General features: G+C 46.2%; 1 protein-coding gene across 5 annotated transcripts in view; it reads left to right on the top strand.

The window, feature by feature from the left end:
- The first annotated feature begins 582 nt into the window (after positions 1 to 582).
- The window catches only part of LOC309382294 (26S proteasome non-ATPase regulatory subunit 3-like), a 53,650-nt gene continuing 36,858 nt past the window's right edge, over positions 583 to 17,374 (top strand). Inside the window, exons 1-3 of one of the 5 annotated variants that reach the window (XM_081971795.1) lie at positions 583 to 1,122; positions 15,512 to 15,702; positions 15,848 to 15,985. In XM_081971795.1, the coding sequence (XP_081827921.1) occupies positions 942 to 1,122; positions 15,512 to 15,702; positions 15,848 to 15,985 (510 nt within the window). In that variant the 5' untranslated portion in view covers positions 583 to 941. The remainder of the gene's footprint in view (positions 1,123 to 15,511; positions 15,703 to 15,847; positions 15,986 to 17,374) is intronic. The other 4 variants (XM_081971793.1, XM_081971792.1, XM_081971794.1 and 1 more) reach the window with 4 other exon arrangements.

The following is a 17,374-nucleotide window of genomic DNA, read 5'->3' as shown; positions in this document are numbered from 1 at the left end:
TCTTTCTCAGCCGGCGTAAATTTTATTAACTTGTCCTGATCCTGGTCAGATTCTTGGATCAGTGGTGTCCTCCGGATGCACAAGAGGGGTCATCACCCCCCTTCCAGAGAAAGATCTCCGTGGCGCCTGAAGAAGGGCGAGATGGCCTCGATGGGGCACCGGTCGGTCCGTTCCGTCCTCAGCGAAATATCGCTCTAAGTCCTGCCGCCACGGTCGCCAGAATTGTTGCAGAAAATGACAGGCTTTAGACTTCTCAGGATACAGGAAAAGTTTATTTGGCAGCCAGGTTCAGAAAAGTTAGCCCATGGCTAACGTTGTGAATTTCTGAACAACCTTTATTATTGATGCACACATTCTTATACATTCTGAAAGACAGTGTAACACGGAAACACTTAACTCATTTCTTATTGGTTACCTTGAGGAAAAAGCCTTATAAGGAGATGGGGGTCTTACTTCTCCTTTTGTTACAGGTGTGGACTACTTGCCATTAACGAACTTTAATTGAACCTTGTGGTTTTGGACTTTTGACATAGGGACATTTGCTGGAACATGTTGTGGTTGAAGGCTGATGACATTTCCCTGTCCCTTTAAGCAAGCTTCCAACTGTCCCTTTTATGCCACGTCTTCATTCTTATATTTTAATCCATATTTTATTCTACTTTAAGAAGACCTCCAAGGTCCCTTCCAATTCTGTTAGTCTGTTAATCTACTTATTTAAAGTACTAGTGCTACTTTTCTCCCTCACTTCACCTTAACCCACCCACCTCGCAAGCAGAACGGAAGCAGCAAAAGGAGCCGTCTCCTTCCCTGAGGATGATGGGAAGAGAAATCCATCCGCACTTTTTTTCTCGATTGGCTGATCGAGCTTGCGTCTGGTTTCCCGTCGTGCCCCGCGATTGTTGCTCTGTCACGGTCGCAACCGGTGCGTGGAAGACGGAACCATGAAGCAGGAAGGCGGGTCGAGACGCCGTGCCGGATCCGAAAAGGCCAAGCTGCCTCCCGCCGAGCCTCCTCAACTGCCCCCTCTCGCCGCCGGTGTGGAGATGCCGGAGGAGGCGCCTCCGGGCGAACCTGCTCCCGCGGAGAAATCGCAGCGCGAGCTCGATTCCGTCACGCTCGAAGGTGGGGAGGGAGAAGTAGCGTTGTACGCGAGCAGGAGCTAAATTAGAACTAGAGCGGCCAAAGATGTGGAATGGGTGGGAATGTCTCCCCTTCCCATTACTTTTGTGGTTAGGGCATTGGCGGGGGGGGGGGGTGCTGTCGAAAATTCCAGGGGCTTCGATTGTTCAGTTCACGGAGATTCGGCTTTGGGGGTGGAAAGTGGGGTTAAGGGGATGTGGTGGTTTCTTGCGGTGGGGGGAAGCCAATTGGAGAAGTCTTTTAAGATATAGAAGCGCTTGGAGAAAGCTGCTTAGCACCGATAGTGCTAAGCCATAATTCCTCAACCATGGTTCGTTTAATACTATAATTCACATGTCAGCCAGAGATAGATTTACTGCCTTGATCTGAATACTGGTGACGACACTGGGTTTTTCTGGGGCTACCATATCTGAATCCACACGCTGCCTTCTTGCCTTACTTACATTTGTGTAAACCCGCTGAAACATTGTTTGAGATTCACGGAGGAAATAAATAAATATAGTCGAGTCAGTACCAGATGTCTTGCTCAAAATTCTGACTTTTATAAATTTGTGTTGGCAAAGGAACAGGTTTAGATTCCATAGTATAACGGTATAATTTATTCTCTGGGATAGTGTTTTTCAACCTCTGCAACCTGAAGATGTGTGGAGTTCACCCTCCAAAAATCCTCTGCCAGCGTGAGAATTCTAGGAGTTGAAGTCCATGCATCTTCATGTTTTTCTGGTTGAAAAACACCAGTACAAAATAACTTGCCAGAGCCTAGCTTGGAAGTATTTTCAAAGGATTTTTATTTAAAGAGTGTGGTGGAGTCTTTGTTATTGGCCAGTTTTGTAACATAGTCTATTTTAAATGGAGGTGATTCTTTTATTGGAATAGTAAAGCTCAGTGAATGGTTGACAAAGTAGAGTCTAAAAAAATAGAAACAGATATAGAATAAAACCAATATAAGCCAAACGTGATGAAAATGCAAGAAGCACAAGCAATTGTATTTTATTTTTGTTAAAATATTAATGATTAAAACCTTGTAAAAATGGAAAATATTTCCATTTGATGCCAGAATACCACAACATGAGTACTAGGCAAGTGTCTTGAGAAAAACATGCCAGGATTGAAGTCCAATCCCTAAAAACATATTTCATTATCAGATTAATCGGCAACAGTGCTAGCATTCAGTTTTTGTCATCCACAGATAGCTCACAAACTCCCACACTTCAAAATAATGTTGGCATTTGCTTACTTGTTATATTATTTTTCATCTAGCAACAGCGGTAATGTCTTCAAATTTAGCTGTAGCAATACATTAACTGAAATGCCAGTGTATAGGCTTTAGAGCAGGCTGTCTGGGCAATTCTGGGAGTTGGAGTCCAAACATGGTGTAAAATTGCTGAGATTGACAAATAGTGCTGTGAGGAATAAAATCTCAACTCCAAAAGTTGTTGGAATACAAAACAATTTTATTGAAGTGTTTGCAAAGGCTGGTGGATTTCCAAGCAAACAAGCAAGAGAAACCACAGCTAGTTACAGATCTCAGCATATTTTATACATTCCTATCACTGGCCATTTGTCCCTCCTGCCCAGGTCAGTCACATGCTAACAGCCAGCCTATAATCTACTATTGCACCTAAAAGTTCAAAATTAGTTAATCCCCTTGTTGCTAAGCATCCAGCCCCTTCATTTCTTACCTCTTTTCCCTTATCAGTTGTCTTGTTTTTCTGTATAATGCAGTACCTGGTACATATTTCAAGCCAGAAGCTGTGTACGTCATTGCCTGTCAGGTTTCATACATCGGGCAAATATGGCTGTGCCTTGGATATGTATTAGTGTGGCCATACTTTAAAACACTAACTAGGTAATTTTAACAAAGAATAAACCTTATATAAGGGTCATTCCATGTCAAGTGGTCTGATTTCAGAAAAGTGCCCAGCTCGACTGTCACAGATTTCGATGAAATTTGGTGTGAACATGCACACACGCCCCCAGTGAACATTGGTAAAGTGTTACGTGTGCCAATGCAATACTTGCGGAGATATAGTCATTTGTGTGACCCCCATACTGCAGCCTTCTACAGTATGACTCTGAGATTTCAGCAAATTTGAGACATAGTATCTCCGGCAATATTTTGTTGAGACAAACAAAACATGGCCATCTTGGGTGGGTTTCTTGGTTCAGGATCCCAAGCCTGCAGTTTGGTTTCTTCTTTGAGGTTCCAAAGCCTTGTGTGGGTATCTGTCCAGTTCCCAAGCCAACAATTGGGGCAGCTTATCCTAGGCTCCCAAGCCTAAAGTGGGTATCTTATATGGTTCCCCAGCCGAAGTCCGTACTGTTCGTATGAACTGCCAATTCCAACGATTGTTTGTTTATTATTGAATTTACGTGCCACGTTCTTTAGCGTCGCTTCTGGGAATTGATACTGTTGACCTGACGATGTAACCGAAGATGCTGGAAGCACGCAAATAAGATGTGGTTCTGGAACACAAGAAATATCTTGACTTTCAGGCCAATAAAATGAATGAGCAGGGCCTCACGGATGCATAAATGTTACCAACGCATCATTTTGTTCAATCGAAATGTCCACGATGTTGCCTACCCACCATTTTTTTCATAAATGGCAATATAACAACCGGGAAATATGTCGGCCAATTTTAAATTCGGATCGGTGGTATTGGACATTTTGGCCACAAAGTTAATTGAAACTTTGCTGACAGAAATCGCATTTGAATCAACTGGCACAAACTGGTGATGATCTCTTGTGCCAGCTATTGTGCTGCTAACTTTCCATCTTTCTTCTTGCAGCATCCTGCTTTCTTCAATTTCTTCCTTCAGACCGTATATATATTTAATTCCGTGAATGTTTCTGTCGCAAAAGTTGAACAGATCGGTCGGCATCAGTATTTGGTCAGTTGATGGTCGCTGGAGGCTGACTCGATGATGCGTTGGTAACATTTTTGGCACTTTTACAAAAACCGTCAACTTTACACTCAATTTGTGAACTATTGTATATATGCCATATGTGCACATACATATTACATAGTATTGAGTGTGTATAGGCACACAAAAAGATACGTTATCTACTATACTGTATATACCAGTGGTGGGTTGCAGGCAGTATGCCCCGGTACAGTGCTCCGGAGGGCCCGCCCGCTCTCCTTACCTGTCCTTTAAAGCCTGTGAAGAGGTTTGGAGTGGGCCCAGCAAGATTACTCCGCGCTCCCAGCACAGCACAGTTGATTCAGAGCCAGCCCCCCCCCCCCCCCCCCCCCGGTTGCTCAGGGTTCCTCCTGCTCTCTTCCACCCATCTGAAATGGGCCCAATTCTAGATCCTACACAGGAGTTAGTAGTCCCTAGGATGGCTGATCATTCTATTTTGGGCAGCAGCACAGTGGCGGAGTTTTCCCCAAAGCCCCGGTCTACATCGGGTGATCCCAGTGCCAGGGTAGGTAGGCCCACCACCAGGGGCACCTCCACCAGATCCTGAACAAGTGGATCAGTGGTTGGGGCTGCTGCCGCTACGGCCGATAGAGAGGCCAAGGGAAGGCAGAAACCTTCCAGGAGGGCACAGGTCAGCCACTCACCTACGGCTCTAGCCTTAGAGACCCTTTCTTCACATTCTTAGCCTAGTTCACCTCTAGCTCTGGACACGCAGGGATGGTCTCCTGATATTACCATTCCCCAGGGGCTATTAGCGGAGGGAAGTTGGGTTGCGGCCTGCTTCCCCACCCTGCGTTTCTGACCCTGTTGGGCCTCTGACCCTGTTACAAGGCGTCCAGCTCCAGAGGCTACCTTCACCCCCACAGCTGCGGGTCTCCACCCTGAGGGGGGACAAATCCTGAGCCTTCCTAGGGAAATTTGTGACCTCATTTCAGCAGCAATTTCTCAAGGGTGTGACAGTGAATTGCAGCGCAGGGGACAAGCCTCTAGGTCGCATACTTCGACCAGGGCCTTGTCAGTACCGCTTGATCCTCCTTCACCTGCTCATTTCCTATCCAGTGAGAATTCCCTAGCTGGGGAGGAAGACTTAGGGGACCAGGAGTTATCAGAAGCCTTGCCTTTTTGAGCCTTTTCCACCCCATCTTTTTAAAATATTTATTTTACAAGGCTAAGATGGGAGGTTCTGCCACCTCCGCTGGTACTTCTCTTGGCTTAGACCCTACGGAACGCCTGTTTGCGGAGCAGGTTCCAGAACAGTAAACTATACCAGCTCCCAAACTATTCCTGGATGTTATCCAGAAGCAATGGGCCCAGCCCAGCTCTACACCTGCCCCTAGCAACAATGACCAGAAACTTTACAGTTCCGGCCCAGAGTTGGAAGGTCTATTGCAGGTTCCTCCTGTGGATCCCCCGGTAGCAGCCCTGGCTTCTCAGGCCATAGTACCATCAGATGTTTCTGATTTATTGAAGGCGGAGAACTGCAAGGCTGAGACGACGCTTCACAAGGCGCATCAGGCGGCTGCCTGGGCATTGCGAGCGGCCACTGCTGTCTCGTTCTTTAATAGGACCTCTCTGGTCTGGCTTCGGCAATTACAGGCCAGGATTTCCCCAGAGGACCTCCGGCTCCACCAAGATATTAACAGGTTGGTGGCAGCTGTAGAGTTTTCCTTGGACGCAACACATAACGCTGCCAAGTTTGCATCCAGAGCGGTAGCATCCAACATGACATCTCGTCGCCTCCTGTGGCTACGCCATTGGCAGGCTGACATGCGCTCTAAGTGGCGCCTAGCTTCCGCACCTTTCAAGGGCGGTGCTCTATTCGGGGAGTCCTTGGATCCTATTCTTATAGAAACCAGGGACAAACGCAAGGTCCTTCCCCTATCCCACAGACGGGCCGATCATAGGGCCCAACCTTATTTTCGATGCCAGTCCTTTCGGTCAGTTGACTAGGGGTATGGCGCCTCCCAATATTCCTCCCAGTACCACCGACTGTACAATCAGGGGTCTGACAGGTACCAGGACAGATCGGGGTTTTGTGATGGGGGCAGGCAACAGCAACACCAGTCTCAGGCCAAGTGGCCATTTTGGGGGGGTCAGATAACTGACCTTTCCTCCGATATAAGTGACTCCCATTCCCATCTTCCCATTGGTGGCTGACTTACTAAGCGAGCCAATGGGAGGTGACCACCACGAACGCCTGGGTTCTCCAGACGGTGAGGCTGGGACTCACCTTGGAATTTCTAACCAACCCCTCCCCCGAGGCATTTCATCAGGTGCCCTGTCCCCAGGTGCCAAGTCAAGAGAAGTCTCATGGACTCTGAGATTCAACACCTGTTGGACATTCTATCCATCGAACTGGTTCCATCAGGGCAAGAGGGAAATTTGATCCTTTTTCTGGTTCCAAAGGGCTCGGGAGGGGTGAGAGCCATTTTAGACTTAAAACGACTCAATGTGCATCTGGCGTACAAGCGCTTCAAGATGCAGTCCTTAAAATCCATCTTGAGCTGCATCCGACAGGGAGACTGGTTGACTTCCATAGACATCAGGGAGACTTACCTCCACGTACCCATCAGGCCATCACACAGAAGGTTCCTGAGGTTCCACTTCGCAGACAGACATTACCAGTACAGGGTCCTTCCGTTTGGCGTCTTTTCTGCTCCCAGGACCTTCACGAAGCTGCTGGCAGCGGTTGCGGTGTATCTGTGGTCATTCCCAGTCAGGATGCAGTGTTACCTCAACGACATCTTAATACAGTTGTTGTCCCCAGCGCATGGACATCGAGACTTACATACCACGATACAGGTCTTCCAGCAGCACGGGTTCTCGGTGAATCTTTAGAAGAGTCATCTCCAGCCGTCTACCAGTCTGCTGCATCTGGGAGCTGTAACCAACTCGACAACATGCATCGTGTACCTTTCTCCTGACAGACAAGCCAGCATCCGAGAGCTGGTGAGTCAGATACTGTTACAGAGGTCAGTGTCCCTAGCGGTCCTTTCCCAACTCCTTGGGAAAATGATCTCTTGCATAGACATTGTTCCCTGGGTGCGACTACACGCACGAACTCTTCAATGGTTTCTGCTCCCATTCCAGAGGGCCCGCACCAGCAGGTCCAACACCAAGGTTCAGTTACCACCCAAAGTAATCCCCTTGATCTCGTGTTTGTCCCCTGCGCTTCGCAAGGGGTCCCTATTCAGGGAGTCGAAACGCATCACGGTGACTACAGATGAAGCCTATTCGGGTGGGAAGCCCATGCCCAAACCCAGGTTGCACAGGGTCGTTGGAGCCCAGAGGAACTCTGAAACAACATAAACTGGTTGCAGCTCCGGACTGTCCGCCTAGCCCTACGACACTTTCAGGACCTAGTGAGCGGCTGCCACATACTAATCCTGGCTGACAACGTGGCCACCAAGGCTCATGTAAACCGTCAGGGGGGCATGCACTCCAGAGCCCTCCTGAGGGAGGAGGAGACACTGCACCTATGGGCGGAGAAAAACACTCATCAATCAGCAGAGCACATCTCTGGGACGGCGAATGTGCAGGCGGATTGTTTGAGCAGGGCCACGGTGGACCGTGCAGAATGGTACCTCCACCTGGCCCTGTTCACAGAACTCACCCACAGGTTCGGCCTGCCAGCCGTGGACCTGTTCGCTCGTCCCTGCAACATTCGCCTCCCAAGGTTCTTCGCCAGGTTTCCCACTTCTGGGGCAGAAGGCGTTGACGATCTCCGGAGCCCCTGGCCACCGGGTCTGTTGTACGCTTTTCCACCGATAACTCTCATTCCAAGAGTCATCCGGAAGATCCTGGTGGAAAGAGCGGAGGTCCAGCTCATCGCTCCTCACTGGCCCAGATGCACCTGGTACAACGACCTGGTCAATCTCTCCATCGCCAGGCCCTGGAGAATCCCGGACAACAGGATATCCCTCAGCCAGGGGGCTCTTCTTCATCCAGAGCCTCAGTGGTTACAACTTGCTGTCTGGCACTTGAAAGGGATATCGTAATGCATGACCAAGTTTCCAGCAGAGTCATCCACACAATTCAGGCGGCCAGGTGGCCTTCCACCACACACATATACAATGCTACCTGGGCTGCGTTTTGCAGATGGTGCCGGTCTCGTCAGTTAGATTCTAGATCTGCCTCCGTACCACAGGTATTGGAGTTCTTACAAGATGGACTACACAGGGGGCTGACGCCTAACACCCTACGTCGTCAATTGGCGGCCCTATCTACAGTGATTTCGGGTGAGGAGAGCTGGACTCTGGCCCATCACCCACAGGTAAGGACCTTTTTGAAAGGGGTGACAAACCTCATACTGCCCATGGTATATCACTTCCTCACCTGGGAATTACCCATAATGCTGCAGGCTCTCACATCCACACCTTTTGAGCCGCTTCGCACCATCAGCCTATGACTCTTAACGCTCAAGACTGTCTTCCTTGTGGCCATCACCTCGGCCAGGAGGGTTTCAGAACTGGCAGCTCTGTTGGTACGCCCAGATCTCTGCATTTTTCATCCTGACAGAGTTGTATTACGGCTAGACCCATCCTTCTTGCCCAAAATGAACTCGTGGTTTCACAGGGCCCAGGAGGTTATTCTCCCGAACTTCTGCCCACGGCCTTTCCACCCACATGAGAGGAGGTGGCACCACATCGATGTGAGGAGGGTTCTGGCAGTACGTCAAGCGAACAGCGTCCTTCCGAAAGATGGAATCGTTATTCATTTCATTTCAACCTGCGAACATAGGGCAGAAGGTGTCATCCAGCACTGTGCGGCGTTGGTTGAAGGCCCGCATCGCCCAGGCCTATGAGATCCAGGCCAGGCCAGTACCTAGACGTATAACGGCCCACTCCATGAGGAGTGTGGCTACCACCGCTGCCTGGGCAACTCAAGCTTCTGTGGAGGACATATGCAGGGCGGTGACTTGGTCATCTCCATCGCCCTTCATGAAACATTATAAACTGGACGTGTTTGCCTCCGCTGAGGCATTGGTTGGGCGACATGTCCTACAGAGGGTCATTGCATTCCAGCGACCCCGGACCATTCCAGTGCCCGCCCTTAAGACTCTATACTTTGGCATATCCCATGCTTGGATTCTCCAAGCAGCGCACAGGAGAAAGACCGTTGGCTTACCTGAACTGTTGTTCTATGCGTGCTGAGGGAGAATCCAATCCCACCTTTGTGGTCCAGGGTCTGTGGGCTACTTACCTTAAGTCATTTTCCAGGACTCACCTTATTTCCATCTCTCAGATCGGCTGCGCCTTCATAAAAAACTGCACTCTTCCAGCCAGAGGAGGCGTGGCCAAGACTTTTTCTAACTGAGTCTCAAGTCTAATGGACAAAAGTTAACCCATGCTTGGATTCTCCCGCAGTGCACATAGAACAACCATTCAGGTAAGCCAATGGTCTTTCCCTGCTGGAGGAGGGGGCTGGACTAGATGGCCTCCAAGGTCCCTTCTAACCCTGCTGTTCTATGTTTCTGTAAGGATCTTCTGCTGGAGCAGGGGGTTGGACTAAATGACCTCCAACACCCCTTCCAGCCCTGAAACAGCTATGCTGTTTCAAAGTGTCTTCTGAAGCCACCTCTAGTGCCAGGGTTTGTGGTCCTTCCTCTCCTTTTTTTCTCTCTCTCTCCCTTCCTTCCTCTCCCTTCATGTATCTACCCATCCATCCATCCATCCATCCATGCAACTATATGTTATTAATAATACAATACAATAGTAGAGTTGGAAGGGACCTTGGAGGTCTTCTAGTCCAACCCCCTGCCTAGGCAGGAAACCCTATACCGTTCCAGACAAATGGCTATCCAACATCTTCTTAAAGACTTCCAGTGTTGGGGCATTCACAACTTCTGGAGGCAAGCTGTTCCACTGATTAATTGTTCTAACTGTCAGGAAGTTTCTCCTCAGTTCTAAGTTGCTTCTCTCCTTGATTAGTTTCCACCCATTGCTTCTTGTTCTGTCCTCAGGTGCCTTGGAGAATAGCTTGACTCCCTCTTCTTTGTGGCAACCCCTGAGATATTGGAACACTGCTATCATGTCTCCCCTAGTCCTTCTTTCTCTTAAGCTAGACATACCTAGTTCCTGCAACCGTTCTTCATATGTTTTAGTCTCCAGTCCCCTAATCATCTTTGTTGCTCTTCTCTGCACTCTTTCTAGAGTCTCCACATCTTTTTTACATCGTGGCGACCAGAACTGAATGCAGTATTCCAAGTGTGGCCTTACCAAGGCATTATAAAGTGGTATTAACACTTCACGTGATCTTGATTCTATCCCTCTGTTGATGCAGCCTAGAACTGTGTTGGCTTTTTTGGCAGCTGCTGCACACTGCTGGCTCATATTTAAATGGTTGTCCACTAGAACTCCAAGATCCCTCTCACAGTTACTACTATTGAGCACGGTACCACCTATACTGTACCTGTGCATTCCGTTTTTGTTGCCTAAATGTAGAACCTTACTCTTTTCACCATTCAATTTCATTTTATTAGATAGTGCCCAATGTTCAAGTTTGTCAAGATCCTTCTGTATCTTAAGCCTATCTTGGCTATTCCTGCCAGCTTGGTGTCATCTGCAAATTTGATGAGTTCCCCATTTATTCCCTCATCCAAATCATTGATGAAGATGTTGAAGAGTACTGGGCCTAAAACAGAGCCTTGGGGTACTCCACTGCATACTTCCCTCCATGTAGATGCAGTTCCATTGAGGACTACACGTTGAGTGCGGTTGGTCAGCCAGTTACGAATCCATCTGGTGGTGATGCTGTCTAACCCACATTCTTCTACTTTATCTAGTAGTAGGTTATGGTCTACCTTATCAAAAGCCTTACTGAAGTCCAAGTAAACTATATCAACGGCATTCTTCTGGTCCACTAATTTTGTCACATTATCAAATAATGCAATAAGATTAGTCTGGCATGATCTGTTTTTGACAAATCCATGTTGACTTTTGGCTATTACTTTGTTTGCTTCTAGGTGTTCGCAAATTCGTTGCTTGATTATTTTTTCCAGAATCTTTCCTGGTATTGAGGTCAGGCTGATAGGTCTGTAGTTTCCTGGATCTATTTTTTTCCCTTTTTTGAAGATGGGAACCACATCAGCTCTTTTCCAGTCCTCTGGTAGTTCCCCGGTGTTCCAGGATCTCTGAAAGATATAATTCAGTGGTTCTGAGATCTCGTCTGCTAGTTCCTTCAGAACCCTGGGATAGATAGATGTCATTCACTTTCCCTCCCTCCCTCCCTCTCCTTCCTTCCTTCCTTCCTTCCTTCCTTCCTTCCTTTTTTTCTTTCTTCCATACAGATTCCATACAGCTTTCTGAACCCTTAAGGCAAACCAAATGCAAGTGGTCCTTGCTTAATGGCCGGTTGCTTAGCAAGTGTTATAATTTATGACTGAGCTCCCCAGAGCTACTTGCCCTGGTTTTGGAGTTTTGACACGCACACACACACACACACACACACACACACACACACACACACACACAGCCAGTTACAACATCCCACACAGTCATGTGACTGAGGTTTTCTATGTTTTTTGCCAGTTTCCTACAATTCCTTCTGGTTTCTGGTTAAAAATGCCCATTGGGGAAAATGGACTTGTTTAACAACCACAGTGTTTGCTTAATGACCACAAGGTTCACTTAAACAGGTCTCTCCCCCTCTCTCTTTCTCTCTCATTCTCTCTTTCTCCATCTCTCTGTTTCTCATTTCTCTCTTTCTCTCTCTCTCATTCTCTCTTTCTCCATCTCTCTCATTTCTCTCTTTCTCCCTTCCCCCCTCTCATTCTCTCTTTCTCCATCTCTCTCTTTGTTTCTCATTTCTCCCCCCCCCCTCATGTGTGTGTGTGCACGCGCGCACTCAAGCCTGATAGAGGACAGAGCCATCCACTCTGTCGCGGCCCTGAGCGCCAACATCACAACTGCCCCTTCCTCTCCCCCCCTCTTGTTGCGGTCACACTCTCTTCTTTCCCTCTCCCCCACAAGCTTGCCGTTCTCCTTGCGGCGCCTGCAGGGCTCGAGACTTTCCCCTCTCCTCTTTCCCGAGGCATGGGTTTTAACAGTGTGGAAGCGACCAAACAGCGGACGTCCTCCCAGAGCAGCAGCTGCTTGGCTTGCCCTGACATATCACCTTTTTTTTCTATTTTTTTGTTAAATAGTTTTACATCATTACATCATTAGCGAAGAGAACACAGTTGCTTGTAATATGATCGCAAAGGTCATTTATGTAAAGTCATCGCAAAGGTCATTTATGTAAAGTATTAAGAGTGTTGGTCCTAAAACGCTGCCTTGGGGTATACGGCTGTTAACAGGTGCAGGATTTGATAGGGCGCTCCCTATTTTGACCACTTGTTACCTGTTTGACAGGAACGCAGCTGTCCAATTATGCAGGGGTCCAGAGATGCCATAAGATTTTAGTTTGAGAAGTAGTTTATCGTGTACCACTGAATCAAAAGCTTTACAGAAGTCTATATAAATTGTGTCTATTGCCTTGCCTTGATTGAGTTGTGTAGTCCATATGTTTTTGCAGTGTAGGATTTGTAGATTACAGGATAAATTTTTCCTGAAACCAAATTGTTTCCCCCAAAAAACCAGAAAAAAATCATTCCTCAATTAGATGTATTAAGTGTCAGCATTCCAAATATCATCCAAAATTAAATCAGAGTCCAAGGCAAAGCATTGCTCTAAGTTCCAATTTATTAAGAGAGACATGTTGGCACATCTGTGGAAAACCCGAATCTGAAAGCTTCCTGGGTTTTCCACCCAGTTGAAAAAAAAAAAAGCACAGTGTTAAGCTTCTGGAAAGTGAAGTGAGTTGGCTCTAATATTTCTGAGTCTATATTTCTTCCTGGCCAGTTTACAGCTGGGAAATCACATTTTTTTCTCAATGTTTTCCACCGTCTGTGTTGTTTCTGTGTCTATATTTAGTTTCCAACAAATCTGCTACATTGCAAACAAGTTATTCTTGTAGGTTTAAAGTATTTAATGTCTGATTTTTAAAAATGTTTTGCACAGTATAAGTTCATCAAACCTTTTAGAAAAAAAAATCAGCTAAAGATTGCACGTTGCTAGCCAGATTCTGTTCCCCCCCTTGAGTGTCAGCCTCTTCCTTCTCTCTGTAATCTGATACGTTGTTTCTCAAAGCAGGGAGCAAGCAAAGAAGACAGGGAAGATATTTTCTGACTATTTTGATCCAAAAGGTTTTTGCTTTGTTTGTTTGTTTTATTGGAGTTATGTTTTGCAGGTTAATAACATACAAATCCAGAGTCACATGCAGTGTTTCCATATGGAAAGCAGAATTTGATAACAGCAGTCAAATAAATCAAAGAAAGAAAGCAAAAAAGAAAACAGAAAGAATCCAACAGGGGTTGAAATAGATCAGCATTTAGCCAGTCAATTAATCTTTAAAGATAATGTAGGAAATCAGCACCCCACCCCCAGAAAGAAGGCTTCCCTAGGATCAAATCATTCACTTCTCTCTACCAGGCAGTCCCTCCAACAGTTAAGTTTTATGAATGAGATACCTTTGTATCTATTGAGAAAAATGGAGCATTCCCTTCAGTATCCATTTTCAGAAATCCAGGCCAGCCTATTCACAAACAAAATGACTTCAGCCACAGCTCCCACAGAAGGCTGGAGCTGATGGGATTAAGAATTTGCATTCCCCCACCCAAAATCTAAGGACAGGACATGACCTTTAGGACATAATAAGATTAACCCGCCACCATTGGAATAGTAAAAGACACAAGGCTCAGTACATTGCACAACCAAGACTGAGTGGCTGTGGCTACCGGCACCTCGGTTCAGCCAGCTGATCCCATCGCTGGCCATAGGGGGCGAACAATTGCCCCCTGTGGAACGGGCGCGCAATTTGGGCGTCCTCCTTGACGCCCGGCTGTCAATGGATGACCATGTGGCAGCCGTGGCAAGGGGGGCGTTCCACCAGGTTCGCCTGGTGCGCCAATTGCGCCCCCTACTGGACCGGGATGCCCTACGCACGGTCACTCATGCGCTGGTGACGTCCCGCCTGGATTACTGCAACGCTCTCTACATGGGGCTGCCCTTGGGACGCGCCCGGAGACTGCAGTTAGTTCAGAACGCAGCCACGCGGGCTGTGATGGGGAGTACGAGATACTCCCACGTAACACCTCTCCTGCGCGAGCTGCACTGGCTACCTGTGGTTTTCCGGGTGCGTTTCAAGGTGCTGATTACCGTCTTTAAAGCGCTCCATGGCACGGGACCTAGTTACTTGCGGGATCGCATCCTCCCACATACATCCCTGCGGCCAATTCGCTCACACAGGGAGGGGCTTCTCCTGGTGCCGTCCACTAGGCAATGCCAACGGGTGACACCGAGGAGTAGGGCCTTCTCTGTGATGGGCCCAACCCTCTGGAATGACCTCCCCCCCGACATTAGAACCACTTCTGACCTCCGCTCCTTCCGGCAAAAACTGAAGACCCACCTGTTCCGATTAGCAGGCCTGGCATAATTCAACTGTCCCTCCTGGCAAATGTATTATATCTGGTTATTTTAGGGGTTTTTTAATTTACTGTATCTGTTTTTAGGGGTTTAAATTTATATTTATATCTGCTTTGTACAGTTCTTTTAACTGCATTTTAACCTCCTCCATGTCAACTGTCAACTGTACATATTTAATTTTATTGTATGTTGTTATATTTTGCATGAACTGTACACCGCCCCGAGTCCCTTTTGGGAGAGGGGGCGGTCTAGAAGCATTAAATATTATTATTATTATTATTATTATTATTATTATTATTATTATTATTATTATTATTATTATTATTATTATTTAACCCCCTGGAGCATCTCAATCACCAAACCCCAGAACCCTATAAAAATCCATCCACTTTCTCAGCCATTTTGTCAGCCACCTCAGAAACATGCTGTTTTCACTGAAGTTTCTGGAAACCAAATAAACAGAGACCTTATTTCCTTGTAGCCAGCGTTCCATTTTATTGCCAGCATTTTTCTCCCGACTTGGAACCGGACTGGATTTTTCTTACAACAATTACAAAAACAAAAGTTCAAAAAGTGAACTTAAAAGTCCCAGACATGCTTACGAAAATGTTCTACTGGTAGGAAGAGGTGTAAAATGCACATTGACGTTTTGGCTGCTCCCACAAGGAGTCACAATCTTCAAGATTCCCCCTCCCTGGTGGATCCACAACTATCCAAAAGTCATCTTGGGTCATTCCTAAGTGCCCCCATTCAAATCCAGGGGGCAAGACTGTCAAAGAACCAGCTCTGGAAGAAAACTCAGCAGATTGTGAGTAAAAGAAAGAAAGCTTCTCAGCAGCCATCTTGGGGAGGAGTCTCCCTTTGTGTAAGTTTTTGTTGTGTAAATATTAAGATGCTCCAATCAGTGGTGAGTAGTTCCTGCCACATTATACTGTTAAAGCCATCTTTGTTGAGGTATCTTTCTTTATTGTACATTGCAGACATTAAAGAACATGTGAAGCAACTTGAGAAGGCTGTATCAGGAAAGGAACCCCGCTATGTCCTGCGTGCCCTCAGAGCTTTGCCCTCCACTTCCCGTTGCCTCAACCCCAGCGTGATACAGAAAGCCATCAATGGCTTTTTCACATCTAACAGTGCTGTGCAGGACTTCCTCATCAGCTTCCTGGAGGAGGCAAGTTTGGAGGAGGTAGAGGTGGGAGGTTGGCTGAGTATTTCCATGGAATTCTAGGATGACTGGCATATATAGAGTAATACATTTAAAGATTGTTTAAATGTTGAATTATGGAAGTTGGAAACATTCTTCTGTCACTCTATAGCCTATGGACACAGAAGTGGATCTACAGTTCCGGCCCCGCACAGGGAAGGCAGCTTCCACTCCCCTCTTGCTGGAAGTAGAAGCATATCTCCAACTACTCCTGGTCATCTATTTGATGAATAGCAAACGCTACCAAGAGGTAATGGCTCAGCATTCCATATGTTTTGTTTCCTAATTGAATGCAAAGACTTGCTAAGGATCATGCATGGACCTAGAGGGTAGAAGAAACAGCTGGAAATTAAAAAAGGAAAATTAGGTGCTGTTATCTAATGCTTTCCACACATACCCAACTAACATTTATATACAGGAGAGATGCTGAATGTACAATTATGAACCAATGTATTAACAAGGGAGAAATGTATCAATGGCAGGGACATTACATCCTTTGCAGATTTTAATCCATAAGATCATGGTCAGATTTATGATCAAATACAATAACTAGTGATAGAATGGCCTTTGGCACTGGTCCCATTCCCTCTTCTTACTTGTGCCCTACCACACTTCTTTATTCAAGTGCCATATGAACACTCTTCCCCCAAACCTGACATTTTTTTTGTGGAAATTATTATACACGTTTAATTTATGCATGTCCCCAAACCATATTGAATAGACTGGGTACCATAATATAATATCTCACAATCTGGGATTTTCATAATAGCAGGGATTAGAAACGTATGTCCAAATGAATATGTTGTTATTGCTTTTTACTAAAATGACTTATGAAATACTTAAAAGATAATCTCAGGTGCTTTTTTTCCTTTTAAAGTTTTTTTTATTTTTTCATTTTCATACAAATGACCACATGTATACCATTACATAACCAACACTATTTTGTATTATTCAATATTATGTCAATTTGTCTTACCATCAACCCCCCAAAACTATCATTGGCTCTTCTGCTCTCCATACACCATATTTATACCCTATCCATCACTTTCTTCTCCCTTTCTCCTCCTCCCTACCTCCTTTCTTCCTTCTGTCATCCTTCTCTTCTCTACTTCCCCTACCTCTCTCCTTCTCTCTCCTCTATCCACTCCTTCTTTCTCTCCTCTTCCCACCCCACCCTCTCTCCTAACCCTCTCTTCTTCCTCTTGCCGCTCTTGTCTTTCCAGGAACAAAAGTGCCTTATCTCTTTAGCCAGTTGTTGTGTTAATTCTCTTATAAACTTCTTTATAAAGTTTTTAAAAACTTCTCTCGGCACTTTTTTGCTTCAAAGATCTCTCATATAGTCTTGTTGCCCTTGAATTAGTATTAAAATTGGCATGTCTTTAATTATCCAATGTCTTTCTAAGGCTGTTTCTCTTCTTAATCCCATCATCAAATCCATATCTTGACCGGGGGGGGGGGGGGGGTAGAGCTCCAGATCTTCAAGTATGTAATAATAATCAAATTCACTTTTCCATGTTCCCTCCTTTCCACTTTCACTCTTAGGTGCTCCATTATTAGGTTCATCTGTTATCTTGTCTTTATCTTCTATATCTTCACTCTCTTCTTTAATTTTTGAGGCTCCAGTCCCTTCTGTCAGGCG

The sequence above is a fragment of the Natrix helvetica genome (genome assembly GCF_964273705.1).
Source record: "Natrix helvetica genome assembly, contig: HAP1_SCAFFOLD_99, whole genome shotgun sequence".
NCBI classification, from domain to species: domain Eukaryota; kingdom Metazoa; phylum Chordata; class Lepidosauria; order Squamata; family Natricidae; genus Natrix; species Natrix helvetica.
The sequence above is the reverse complement of the archived record's forward strand: the minus strand, read 5'-3'. Positions and strand labels throughout refer to the sequence as shown.